The sequence below is a fragment of the Halichoerus grypus genome, chromosome 3 (genome assembly GCF_964656455.1).
Source record: "Halichoerus grypus chromosome 3, mHalGry1.hap1.1, whole genome shotgun sequence".
In the NCBI taxonomy this organism is placed as follows: Eukaryota; Metazoa; Chordata; class Mammalia; order Carnivora; family Phocidae; genus Halichoerus; species Halichoerus grypus.
The window spans coordinates 167,109-181,132 of NC_135714.1; the positions used below are offsets into that span (position 1 = coordinate 167,109).

At 53.5% G+C, this 14,024-nt stretch overlaps 1 protein-coding gene and 1 pseudogene across 5 annotated transcripts in view; one reads left to right on the forward strand and one right to left on the reverse strand.

The window, feature by feature from the left end:
• The window catches only part of PCGF3 (polycomb group ring finger 3), a 53,135-nt gene that overhangs the window by 16,162 nt on the left and 22,949 nt on the right, over nt 1-14,024 (forward strand). Inside the window, exons 2-7 of one of the 5 annotated variants that reach the window (XM_036094311.2) lie at nt 560-600; nt 930-1,082; nt 1,712-1,811; nt 5,457-5,574; nt 6,736-6,832; nt 10,097-10,152. In XM_036094311.2, coding sequence (XP_035950204.1) covers nt 5,466-5,574; nt 6,736-6,832; nt 10,097-10,152 — 262 coding nt within the window. In that variant the 5' untranslated portion in view covers nt 560-600; nt 930-1,082; nt 1,712-1,811; nt 5,457-5,465. The other 4 variants (XM_036094312.2, XM_036094310.2, XM_036094313.2 and 1 more) reach the window with 4 other exon arrangements.
• LOC118537033 (U6 spliceosomal RNA) lies at nt 2,463-2,556 on the reverse strand (annotated as a pseudogene).

Sequence of the window (14,024 nt, forward strand, 5' to 3'; positions counted from 1 at the left end):
ACGGCCCTCCCTGGGCCCCGACCCTAGCCCTGTGCTGGTTGGTGTCTGTGCCCGTCTCCCCCCAGAACTCCGTGACCCCTGCCGTGGCCTGGAACCCAGCTTGGAGCCTGTGTGCTCACCTTACAGGATGTGAGGAGGGATGTGAGGGTGCAAAAAACACAGAAATCACAGCAATTAAATACTACTATTCCCTGTCCCTCCCCGAGGTCCCAGCCTCCCATCGGGTCACCCCTGAGATTTGCCCCCTCCTCTGGAGCTGTGATGGAGCCCCCTGCCGCCACACCTCCCATAGGGCCTCCCAGCCCAGCAGCCCTTGGGCCTTGGTGACACTGGCGCTTGCGGGCAGGTGCGGGGTGCGGAGGCTCAGGACTGCCCCCGAGATCTGTCCACGTCTCTGCGGTCGGTTCTGCTTCTTCACTAGTGTCATTAATTCCTGTTTTCCTCTTGGTTGTTTTAAACAAGTACATGGGCAGAGCCAAGGCTGCTGGTGTGGCGGGGGACATGGGCTCCGTGTGGACAGCGTGTGTGGGTGATGCCCCTGTGTTGTGTGTCTCCACAGGCCTCAAAATGTAGCAGAGGGTTCCAGGCTGCCATGTACAGGTAAATGCAGTTTGAACTTTGATTTTTCTCTTCTTTCAGTGCATGTGAATTGCTTAAATGTACCCTGGATTTTACTGAGTACACTGTCGCCACGGAAGTCGTTTCCTTGCAACTCCTTTAAAACGTAATGTCCGACAGCTCTAGGGGAGATTAGGGTACAGCCACTCCCACGTCTCCAGATTTCCTCTTAACTAATACCTGCGGTTGACCGTGTTGTATTGTTTACTACATGGGACTCACCTAAGAACTCTAGACAGCTTCATTACGGGACCGTGTGCATCCTCCGTGAATGAGCTGACGGGAAATAACAGGGGCTGTTTCTGTGCCAGAAAATGGACAGAGATCAAGGGACAGCAGGGAGGCGCAGACGTGAAGACCCGCAGGGCAGAGTGAAGCCGCAGGCGAGGACTGACAGCGTCAGAGCCGCAGCCTGAGCGCCCGATGCACAGGCAGGAGGAGGGGACCGAAGACATCTAGAAGAGGTGAGGCAGTCTCGCCCGGCCTCCAGGCCGGCCCTTCAGCAGCCTGCGTTGTCGCGTGGGGAGGGATGGACAGCTGTGAAAAGCCCACCGTTCCCGTGCACTGCTGACCTCTCCTGACGTCGTGGGGTCTGCCTCCCTGCCCCTGCGAGAGGCTCTGAGACGCACCGGGCGCGGCATCTGGGGCTCTGCTGGTAGGTGCGGCGTGCGGAGGGTACACTCTCCTCCCCTGGCTCATGCCCACTGCTGTCCAGTGTCCAGGGCTGCACAGGGGCCACCAGGCGTGGGAGGCCCAGGGGCGGGATGTCTGCATGATGGTGACAGTGGACATTTCCCCTCTTGAGTGCAGCTCCTCATAGGCCTGAGGACAGGAGGGTGGCTGGCCTTGGGGCCCAGCTTGGGCAGAGCCGGCAGTCTGGGCCAGGGGGACTCTCAGGACCACTCTTGTCTCCTGATGTGGGGGGTCAGCAGGTAGAGGGTCCCTTTCCAGGCTGTCAGGGCCATCCCCTCAGCCGGGCGCTGCGCTCAGGCGGCCTGCCCTCTCCGTCTTCCCTTGTCTCTTGCGACCTGCCTCCCTCGGGGTCACCTCCTTTGGGGTTTCCTGTAGGTGAGACTCGTGTGTGCTCTATTAGCAGGGGTCTCGAGAGGGGTGCTGTGTCCTTCGTGGCATGATTCCAGGAGGCACAGCTGTCTGTCAGCCGTCTGGTGCCCACCTGGGTGTCACCTCACTCAGTAAGTGATGTCTACACAGTGTTTCTACCTGGACGCCCCGCTCTCACTCTGTGCCCAAGAAGTGTTTGGTTGGGGGGTCTTGGAGACTTTTTGAATCTTCTCTCAACAAAGCCTCCATTGGTGGTTCCTGAGGAAACTGTCACCTTGGTCCGTGGTGGCTGGTGGCTCCTGCTTCCACAGGATCGGCTCACCTTCACGTCCCTTACTTATTTGTCTGTCTCAGTGTGGATGCGTGAACTTCTGTGTTATTCTGTTGATTGTAGTCTGATTCATTCTGTTCTCCTGATGATAGTCACTCCTTATCTTGAAGCTCCAGTTGTCCCCAGTGTGGCCAGTGGAGCCCTTGGAGCTGGGGCCAGATCCTCTGCCCCAGTTCTGTTACATTCCTAGCCCAGCCTTATGGGAGCCGTGTGCCTGCACCCATGAGCCTCATGGCGGACAGTGGTGTGTCCACACTGGGACCTAGGCCGCCAAGGAGCCATTACTCCCAGGCCCTCCCAACGGACAGAGCTGGGAAGTAGGTGTGGGAGTCCGCACTCACATGCACACACACGTCTTCATCTATTTACCCACCTGCTCACTAAGCATGAGCTCACACTGACCCTTGTCCCTTAAAGGGGCCAACGGCCCCGTCTGTGCCAGGGTGACCTGGGACTTTGTTTTGGCTTCACAAATTTGTGTGTCATCCTTGAGCTAATCTTCTCTGTATCATTCTAATTTTAGTATATGTGTGGCCAAAGCGAGCCCTGTTTTGTCTGTAGTTTGGCAACTCAGTTACTTGGTGGTTGGGAAGATATTTTGTTGCTGAGCATATTACTGTGTGGTAGGAATATTTGCATGTCCTCATGTCCTTAGTGGCTGGCATATAAACAGCTGCTCAATAGAAGGTGGAGGACGTGAGAACAGTACTCAGTTGGGGCCAGCGTGGGGCCTCACGTGAGGTTTCCGTGTCGGCAGGCCCGTTTTCTGCTCTGCTTTGCTTGGGATGACTCCAGGGTCTCCCTTCTGTCCTTTTATGTCCTGCTGCACGAGGTGCTGCTGGGCTCCCCGAAGGCCAGCCACCTGGCTGGGCCTCAGTGCACACTTGCCAAGAACAGAATGCAAACCCACGTCGGCTCAGAGCGGGTCCATCTTCACCAGATGAGGCTGGTTGGCCCACAGGAACCCCTCTGAGAATGGTCCACCAAGCCCCATTTCATCTTTACTGGATTCCTAGTAACGTCAGCGAGCCCCGACCCACAGACACGCCTGGCTGCAGGGGAGGTGGGAAGGGCCCTGTCCAGTGGGGACCACGTGTCTGCTGTGGCCTGACGTTGAAGGGAGGAGAGGTGTGGGTGAACAGCCAGAAGGGTCTGCTTTTGTCTCGCATTCCACGCAAATCCTGGAGCGGGACTGCAGTGTAGACACACGCCATTCCGTGAGCGACGCTAGCCTGGAAGGCCTGCCGATGGCCTCCACTCACTCTGATAGTTTGTTGATTCTGACAGTTCACCTCCAGACTGCTGCTCCCTCCAGGCCCTCTGCCTCCTCACCACCCACAAAGCTCCGGCCAGGCCCCCCCCGGGCTGCACTGCGCCCTGGCAGGGATAGCCAGCACTGCCCTCGGACCTCACGTGGATGCACGTGGGTCGCAAGTCCCCCAGGTGGTTTGCTTTCTTTCCCCTTTCTCTGAAACAGCATTAAGCAGCGACTGCCCTTGCCCAGTAGCCTGGGAACCATACGCACTGTGCGGCCAGCCGCCCTCAGTGACGCCCTCGACTCTGACAGGCCTGTTTCTGGTCTTTGTGCAGAATTCTGTTAGGAATGCTTACTTTGGGGACATTCAGTCTGTAAGTATTCATTGGAGCAGCATTTCGGGTTGGTTTCCTGCTACTGCTGTAACTAAGGACCGGCAGCACGAATGTGTCATCTGACAGTGCGAAGTCAGAAGTCAAGGTGCCCCCAGGGCTGGCTCCTTCTGGCTCCAGGGGAGAATCATTCTTTGTCTTTTCCAGCTTCTGGGGCACCCGCACCCTTGGCCCGTGGCCCACCTTCAAGCCAGCAGCGTCATGTCTCCCGGTCTCTCTGACTCTGACCCTCCCAACTCCCCTTTTAAGGGCCCTGTGATGACATGGGGTCTACGGGGTCATCTGGGACCGTCTCCCGTGTGAGGTGACGCACAGGTTTTGGGGTAGGACGTGGCCGTCCCCAAGAGCTGCTGTAACTCCTGGCCCAGCTCAGGAGACGCAGTAACAAAGCCAGCCTTCATAGAGCCTGTGGTCTAGGGAGAGACCGGTACAGTGGGGGCCGAGCAGGAAGGGGCGCACCCCCCACCCCCGAGACAGAGACAACATGTCAGCACTTCAGCGCACAGATGTTTGGACTTTGATGATGTCCTGTGGGATAGTGAGGGGGATCGGCAGGTGGCCTTGGGAACCCCCAGTTCTGGGACTGGGCTGTGCTGGGCCAAGAGGCTACTGAGGCCCAGGAAGGGTGAGGTCCTGGGGGGCTGGTTGGATTTCCCCTGGACAGGGCAGAGAGAAGGGGAGGAGGGTCTGGCGCCCCTGCTGGCTAAATGAAATTGCTTTCTTAGCCAGTCCTCGGTGGCAGTTTTCTATGATTTGCCATTTTAAACAATTGCAGCAAACATCTTTTGAACTTGTCCCGTTATTAAGATAAATCTCTAGAAATGGAACAGCTCCTATTCTATTCGGGTACATCTGGCTGGCAGCCCCTTTGACTGTCCGCTTCCCTGGGACTTGTCAGGACCGAACGTCGACTGGAATATCTGAGGAATGACATGTGGTGTGACCTGCGTGTGTGGATGTATCTGTGGGTTGAGCACCTTTACATGTGCTTATCAGCTGTTCCCGTGTGTCCACAATGAGGCCTCACTGGGGGACTTTGCTTCTCGTTCAGGTTGGGCCAGCGTTGCCCTCACTAGCGTCCCTCAGGGTCATTTGTCCCCTAGCTTTACAGAGGAGCCTGAAGCTCTGGCAGGGACCCCACAGCCTCCTGTCCCAGACCCAGCCCCGCCCGCCTGCTCCCGCGGCCTCTCTTCCTGCAGCTGCACGGATCTCCTGACTCACCCACCCACCTCACCAGCTGGCTTCAGCTCAGTCCTGAGCAGGAGAGGTTCGGGGGGGCCCGGAGGGGGCAGTGTCATGGGTGGTTAAGGAGAAGCGGTAGTGCATTTGCGGGGTGCCGCCCGTCGGGTGTCTGGCAGGACAGTCATGGTCCTCTGTGAGAAGACCTACAGCACTCCGTTCTACAGATGGACGTCGGGCCCCAGGGTCTTTGCAGCTTGGACCTGGCCCTGGTGGGTAGCTGAGCCCTTCTAGGGGGATGTGCTGTAGCTTGATTTATGTTGCGCCTGGACCTTTGATGGAACACACGGGAGTATTTCAGGGGCGCCTGGGTGTGCGGTCGGTTGGGCAGCCGACTCCTGGTTTCGGCTCAGGTCGTGATCTCAGGGTCGTGAGATGGAGCCCTGCATCGGGCTCCTTGCTCAGCAGGGAGTCTGCCGAAGATTTTCGCTCTCCCTCTGCCCCTCCCCCTCTTCATGCTATCTCTCTCCCTCTCTCTCTAAAAATAAGTAAATCTTAAAAAAAAAACAACACATGGGGGTATTTCAGATATTACTTAATAAGTGGTTTTTTCTTGCAGAAGCCAAAGATGTTGACCAGAAAGATTAAACTCTGGGACATAAATGCCCACATCACCTGCCGCCTATGCAGCGGATATCTCATCGACGCGACCACGGTGACCGAGTGTCTGCACACGTGTATGTGGGGAATATTCTAGAACATGGTGTCTGACAGCCGTGGGAGAAATGTGACTGAGTGTCTGCATATGTGCATGGCGGAATGTCCTAGAACGTGGCCTGTGACAGCTTCGAGCCTTGTGGTTTCTTGATCCTTGGGCTTTCTTTTTTCTTTTATTTCTTTCTCTTTTTTTTCTCACCAAAAGCTTTTAGCTCAAGCACAAAGTAAGACACAGAAGCAGGACTAAAGAAGATCTTAAATCAGAAAAATTATTTCAAATTAAAAATATTATGGGTAATTTGAGTAGCGATATCATTTAAGAAAGCTCAATACAGGAAAAATTTAGTTATTTCTGTGTAACCGCAAAACCAGTATAACTGCGTTATGACAAAATATTCATTTCTAGTGGACAGAAATGCTTATTTTTAAAATTTCCAAATGAATTCCTTAAACTTTTTAAACAGGGAAATGTGGTTTGGCTCCTCAAGGCTAATGAGCCTGTGTTTTGATGTTTAGAAGACTCAGCTTGTGCTGAACTTGGGGTGATTTAAGCCCCATCTTGAGTGAACAGGTGGCAGGTGCTGATCACCTGAAGCTAGCCGCTGGGATGGTGGCTGAGGATGCCAGGCAGGAGCCCTCTGTGGGGACAGGGTCTTTGCAATAAAAGTAATGCCTGGAATGCAGATGACTTTTGATCCTGTATATTCTGCCTTAGAAAATAAAATATTTGCCAATTTTGATGGAACTTTTATTTTAAAGATAATCATAGCTTTAAATTGTTATTCTCATTGAATTTTCTCGAATTCTGTTATACACAGAAAATCTTGTGATTTTTTTAGACAAAGATGAAAATTGTAACTGTTAGCCCCTGTGGTGAGAATATTCGGACGAGACCCTGAAGTGCATTCTAGTGATATCTCAGCTCTTGACCTCTGGGCACCTCGTCCTCACTTAGGTTCCTCGTCCCTCTTATCCCTACACCTCAGACCTGCTGAGTGAGGCGCCTGATTGAGCACTTGAGACTTCTCCATTGTTGGTGAGACCTGAGAGGCAGGTGTCCCATCAAAGCAGCCATGTGCGAGGTGGTCTGCACTGTGGCTGGAATGCATGCCGAGCCCGAGGACGTGTCGGCATCTGCATTCTGATTTCACTTTCTCACATGCATGTGCTTTTGCAAACAGTCTGTCGGAGTTGCCTGGTCAAGTATTTGGAAGAGAATAACACCTGCCCCACGTGTAGGATTGTGATCCACCAGAGTCACCCGCTACAGTACATTGGGTAAGTGCCTCCAGGCTCCCCGGTCACAGCTTCCGGCATCGTTCCATGTCAGGGACCCGCCCTGCTCTGCACACCTGGCCTCCCTGCCAGCCAAGTCAGACCAGTGAGCACTGGGGCCGTTCCCACAAGTTTTCAGGAGTATTTGCTCAAATTGAATAATTTGAGGAACCTCAGGACCAACGTGGATTTCACTGGTTTTACACTAAATGGGCTGACGTTTACTCTGAAGCCGGTGGCAGCCCTGGGTCCACCTTTCTGTTGTGGAACAAGTGGTCCTAGGCCCCTTGCATGTGGCCTGCATCTTGTTCCTTGCAGCTGGTGGCCCTGCTGGCGTCAGGGGGTCGGCTTGTGGCTTTTATGCAGAGTTTTAAATGGCTTCCAGATTTGGGGGGCTGTTCTAAAGGAAGCGAAGCACTCCCCACACCACATGGGAGCAGCAGAGGTAGGTCTGAAAATCTGTTCTGAACCACTCCTAAGGGTGTGAAGTATCTAGTGGGCACAGAAGAGTTTAAAAACATGTCCGCGCAGCGAGAAACCACTCCCAGATCAAGAGGTAGATACCGCCAGGCCCAGAAGCCCCTGCCCAACAGCCCACCGTCCCCAGACAACATAGCTTAGTCCCCTTTGTCCAGCTCACTACAAGTGGGACCAGCAGTGTGTTTGTGTGCCTTGCCCTTGACCCGGCCTGTTAGTGTGGGGTTCTGTGGCCGGCGGACATTGGGATGTCCATGGCGGGCACTCAGTGCTGCTCTGGGCATTGCCGTGCAGGTGTCTCTCTGCCGCCCCTCAGAGCAGAGTGTTGGGGTGTAGAGCTCTTGTGCCTTGCCGTGCTCTCCTGGGCTGTTGTGCAGTGCACGACCTTACCAGTGTGTCCTGTGGGTGCCCATGGACTGCATTCTTGCCACGTGGTGGCTCTGTAGGGTATCTTGTGCTCTTGCCCTGGTTATCAGTGAGCCCCGGCCTCTTCCCAAATGTTACCTGGCCATTTGGACTTCTGGGAGGTGTCTGTTCACATCTCATGTCATTTTCTATTGGGTTCTTTGTTTGTTCTGCTTTTAAGAAACGCTTTATATATTCTGGGCGCTAATTGTTGGCAGTGTGTATTCACGTGTTTCCTGTCTTGGGGGTGTAGTTTTGTAGAGCAGGGGGGCTTTCCTGATGTGAGCTATAGAAGGCAGGAGGTAGTGGGGCTTCATGCCGGTGGGAAGCTGTGGAGACTCTGGCCCTCCCTCTCAGAGTGCCACGGCCCCTCTCCTGTGCTCTGTGTTAGGCAGGGCTTTCTGGAGAGCTGAAACTCTTTAGCAGTCTGGGACCCTGCTGTTCTAAACATAGCCTAACCTGCTAACACACAGAGGGGGCCGGTAGAGCGGAGCTGGCCAGGTGCGTTGGCCAGGCCCTGCCTCTTCTCTGTGCAGTGACCATGTGGTGACCAGGGAGGGAGGCCAGGGAGGTCAAGGTGCAGAGCTAGGGGAAGATGCTCAGCCCTGAGGCCTGCTGTGGGCTCTGGGCTCCAGGGTGGCTCTCTCCCGCTAATCCTGTGCCTTACTCCTTGCCCTCTGTGCTCTGCCTGGAACTACAGTGTTTTACCCGTCATGATGCCAGCTCTGCAGCTGGCTCGGAGCCTTGTTCCTGACACAGCTTCGCCCTCCACACTTGGCCCAGCCTTCTGCTCCGATTCTGCTACACCCTGATCGTGCGGATGCCCCAGAGGAAGGGCCCTCAGCTCTGGGCTGGGGCAGAGTGGGGAGAGGGCACTTAGGACGGGGCAGCAGGGCCCCAGGCGGTGGCTCGGGCCTTCGGAGGTAGGATGATGCCGTGAGGTGCTGGCTGCAGGCGGGTGCTGAGCCTGAGCTCCTAAGGTCCGGTAGATCCGTGAGGCAGCTCTGTCCTTCCAGGCTTCATCTTCAAGACAAGGACTCTGGCCGTGTGGGCCAGGTCAAGAGAAGAGCTAAGAGAGGGTGTGTAGCCTACAGCATGGAGTGTAAACGTGAACACTGCAAAGGAGTGGCCTCTGTTTTAAGGGGCTGCCACACCAAGAGCCTGGATGTGCCGACACCAGGAAAAGTGCCTGTGCTGTTCTGTCCTGCCTCCGGGAACCCTCCCCAAGGAGAGTCCCCTGAGCCCTCCACTCTGCCCTGTGGGTCCTTGGCCAGGCAGGCAGGGCTTAGCATGTTCATGCAGAGGACCCAGGGTCGAGCTCTGCGGCAGGATTCGGTCCGGCCTGCTTTCCTTGTGGATCAGGTGAGCTTTCCACGAAGCCGGCGGGGTAGGGTCGGAGATGGGAGTCGCACGTGCTGCAGGCCACCTGGGGTTCATGGTGCTTATCCATGTGCGTGTGTCTGTCACCCATACACACACGTAATGTGAGCGTGGGGACGTGAGATGTATTTCTTGGTGTGGATCGTGGTCAGAAGGGTTGAGAAACCCTGCTTCTGGCTGCCACACCACAGGCTGAGTCGTCAGCCCAGTGTCTGGTAGAACTTCAGAGTTCTTGGAAATGGTGAGCGGTGGTCTCTGCAGGACCTGGTCCCCCACTGTTTGTGGCAGAACTGTGAGCCTGGTGAGTAGCTGCTGTGTGCCCAGTCCTGGACTAGCTCTCTCGGCTAAATGTCTGTGGGTTTTGTGGGGCGTAATTGTTTGTCAGTTAGTTACAAGTTACCTATCTGGGTTTCTTAAGGTTTTCGTTTTAATGGATGATGTTTGAAAATTAACATTGATTTGAAAACAGTTACTTAAATGTATTAATAATTTATGTTTAAAAATAGCAAACTAGAATAAGAATTATATTTCAAATACTGTGCTTATGTAACATTCTCAGAAAACCTTCATAGGTAGATCATAAAGACCACCAGAGGGCCTGATCTTAGGGCCTTTCCTCTACATTTTTCAGAACGTTAAGGAAAAGCTTCCTGTCTGGTGGAGACCCGGGGAAGCACCTGTGGAAGAGGTGGGGGAGGCGGTGTGCGGTTGCACAGGCCACTCCAGGCCACAGCTCTGGTTGGCACTGCGTTCAGCAGGCAGAGGGCACTCATCACCTAGAGGATCTTTGTGCCAGCACTACTTGAAATGTTCTTAAGCTTCCAGAACCTGAATTAAATGGTGCATTAATTCAGGTCATATATAACGTTTGCTAGCACATTTTTTTAAGTGCAAACTAGAAGCAGAATTCAAGATTTCAAATTTGTGATTGTGGAGTTTGCTCTTGTTATTGGAAAATGTGCCTGGGTTTTTGGCTAACCTTACCTGTTGTATTCTCTTTGCCAGTCATGACAGAACCATGCAGGACATTGTTTACAAACTGGTTCCAGGCCTTCAGGAAGGTGAGTGTCAGAATGTCTCTCTTGGACCGCAGAGTCTGCAGCACGGCGTCTGGGGGGGCTTTCCTCGCGGGGTCCTGGCCCTGGAGGGCGGCCCCCTCTGCGGCAGCAGCACCACCCGTCTCGTCGCTGTGCTGAACTCACGAGTACTGTGGGGCCGGCTTCGCCCACTGTCTCTGCCTCGCCGCCCCTGCGTTCGGGAGGAACGTGCTGAGCATGCAGCCTCGTGGGGGCGGCGTCCCTGATCATACCTCCGCAGACGCGCAACCAGTAGCCAGGGTGTCGATGAAGTTTAACTGTATTTAAAGTCAAATGTCATTGAGAATTAAAAAGAAATATTATATAGTATAAATATCCTGAAAGTGGAAATGGCCGTTCTTTTTAAAACTTTTCTCCAGTTCTGAGCACAGAGACCGTTGCTGTCCCTCTTTGTGGGGGTGGTGATGGGGCGATGGGGAGGGACATTGGTCTCAGGGTCTGGGGGTGGGGTGACATGGTAGTGCTTGCTGACAAAACTCAGGTGCACTTTCTTTCAAAGATAAAATATGTTAGGAGTTTCTCTGGGCTGTGTTTTCTCATTGTAATGTTTCAGAAGACGGTTATAATTTAAAATACAGCTTACTATGTTAGATCAGAAGATATTCATCTGGCTTTTCACGTAACTTAATAATGTTGTTCATCTTTTTTCACCATTCACAAGTTCATTTATATAAGAAGAATTTAAGTTTCCTGAGTAAAATGTAGATGGAGACAACCATCTTTTGATAGCCAAAAGTTTTTTAGTCCTAAGGCAAAGAATACATCCAAATAAAATGCCAGTACCTTTAGAAATTATTATAGAGTATTTTAAACACAAAAGCAGGCAGAACCACATACAGAATCCCATGTGTTTATTACCCAGAGTCCACAGTTTTCCAGCTCACAGTGAATCCTGTTTCATCCACTGCCCCCGCCCATCTTCCTGTCCCAGAAGATAAGGTTATTCTTAACACACGTAACCACAGCACCTTTATAAATCTAAGAAAATAATAGTAATCCCTTGGTATCAAATACCCAATCAGTGCCAACATTTCTAACTGCCTCGAGAACACCACGTTTTTCGAGTTTGTTTCAGTTTATTTCAATCTGGATCCAGGTCGGGTCAGCCCCAGGGCTGACTGCTTGGCCCCCTCCTGGCCTCTCCTGTCTCCAAGTCTGGACTTGCTGAGGGCACCCCGGTCCTGTGAACTGGTGGCATCTGCAGGCCTGAGTGGATTCTGGCTCTTGTTTCTGGAAAGCCCACCTCTGGTGGTTATTGCATCTGAACAGGTGCAGTCAGCCTGTCCGTCGGGTTGCCCCCGCCGCCCTGCACTAGCAGAGCGTCTGTCTGTGATTCATTAGAAACAGTAAAATCTGGCTCTCCCGGGGCCCGGCCCGGCCCGTGTACTGGGTAGAGCACGTCCGCAGAGCCGTGCATCGCTGCTGGGTTCCTGAGGCCCACTGAGCAGAACTGTGCTTGTGTCTCCTGTACGCGGCGTGCCGAGTTGGCTTTCTGGCCCCTCCAGCCACAGTCAGGTGGATGGACACGCGTGCGTGTGTTCACAGTCCCTAGGAGTCCTTGTCCTTTCTGAAGCTCAAGTGCTCCCGTTGGTGGTCCCCGACACCACCCTGGGAGTCTGGAATGGCCCTGCTTTCCGGGCAGGTGGGTTCTGGGCTCCTCTTGTTGACTTCCTGCCCCGTCCCCACAGAGTCCGGGTGCCGTCCGTGGGTGGGTTGCCCTGTGACATGGTTATAATGGAAGGACATGGTGCGAGTACGATGATCCTGCTGACCAAGCAGGTTGCTCTGCGGGGGGTGTGCCCCCATTTCCCCTTCGGGCCAGGGTCTCTTCTCACAGACCAGACGTTCAGCTTCTCCTTTTCTCAGACTCTTGGCCACGTGTGGCTCATCACAAGAACATCACAGCTTTGAAACCCTTCACAGCACAGCGGCTTTGGCGCCGGCTGTCTGCAGTTCATCGTTGTGCTGGTTGCGCCCGCGGTTGCAAACCTGACTTCTCAGGTGGAGGCCCCGTTCCGGCAAGCCGGCTTCACCTGGTGTGGGGCAGCACCTGCTGCCGTCCGGGCCCTCTGAGCGGCGCCTTCTCGGGCTCCGCTCCCGCCGCTGTCCGCATGCCAGCCGCTTCTCTCTTCCCTGTAGACGAGGCCTTCTTGGTGGAGGCTTCGCTTTTCAGTTGTCTGTTGTTTCCTTTTTAAGTAGTTTTTTAAAAATCTGCCTTTGTAGAGGCCACATTTTATAAAATTTATCGAATGACCCGCAGCTTGGTTCTCCCGCCAGCGTGGCACAGAGGTGCTCCCCAGCACGTCGGGCTCTGCCCGTCTTGACGGGGTGCGTGGGTCGTTCTGCTCCTGGCCTCCTTCCTGACGGATACTTAGGACGTTCCCATCTTTGGCTTTAGCCGAAGGGGAGGGGGTGCGCTGAACACGCTTTTGCATACTTTTGTGGGTGTGGGTGAATATATTTGGCTTTATTCTGGAAGTAGAATCTCTAGGCCAAGGGGTCTGCATTTTTATTTCTTTCTCTTGCCTCTCCGCACTGGCTGGAGTGGGAGTTGGCAAACTGCAGGCCAGATCTGGCTTGCTGCCTGTCTATAGGGCTCATGAGCCAAGAATGTTTTTTAATACTTTTAAATGGTTAGGAAAGAGTCAAAAGAATAACATTTGTGATGTGAAAGTTACATTAATTGAAATTCCATCATCTGTAAGTAGTGTTGCTGGAATACAGCGTGCTTACTCTTTCCCGTCTTGTTTGTCTTCATGTCACAACACCGAGCAGGAAAGGCGGCAGACTGGGTGGGGCGCTCTCGCCGCCGCACCACGCCGATCTCAGAAACGCAGTTGCAGCTCGACAGCTGTTCGAGAGCTGTGTGTGCCCTGGTGAGACTCTGTTGTCAGTGCATACCCGTCATGTCAAAACAAGTAAGAAGGAAAGTGTGGACTCCAGATGTTGCCCTTCGAAGCCACAGTGAAGTGTAGATGGTTTTGTTTCGGAGCTGTCCTCGTGAGTGCTCTCATCACCAGACTGAACGCACAGGACTCCCAATGCACAGGAAAGCAACCTTTGGGAAGAACTGAAAGTCTAAAATGGAATATCTCATCACAGCAGGATTTCTTCACAGAAATAAAAGATGAAGATAAGGCTGCAGTCAAAGTGAGTTTCTGATTGGTTCATGTGTTAGCAAACAAGGAAAGCTGTCTACTGATGGTAAGTTAATTAAATCTTGCTTGACCGCAGCAGTGGAGGTAATGCACCCAGAGAACGAGCTTCTCTCAGGGAGGGAGCTTCTGCAAGCAATATCAGGAGTCACTGAGAAAGCGAGGCAGGCGGTTTTGAGTGGTTTTCCTTGGCTTTGGTGTCTCCAGTCTGCTCAGCTGTTCGTTTGGTGAGCTTGGAGTGACTAGAGAAGAAATCTCTCCGAGCAGCGCGGAACAACTGCAGGCGGGAATATCTTCAAGGGGTTGAGAAACTTCTAATTCAGTACAACTGAAGTGGAATCTGCCAAGACGTGTTACAACCAGTGGTGGTAGGAATGCGTGTGGATCAGGAGGATGCTCAGTTGGACGAATGAACCATGCCTGTGAAAATGGAAGATGTCTGGAGGACGTCATGTTCATCAGCAGGCACGCTGTCGAGGTGAATCTTTCCTGTGTCACTGAGCCAGTGGGGTCCGTGGTAGACTCCGTCCGGTCTTTCATATGTTGCCGGCCTGGGCGTCGGAGTTCCTGTCCGAGGTGGGGGCTGAGTGTCCTGACTTCCCCTCCTGCATAGCCCTTAATGGCTCAGTAGTGATGAAGTGTGTGTGTGTGCAGTTTGGAGCTAAGGGCAGAGGAAATTTT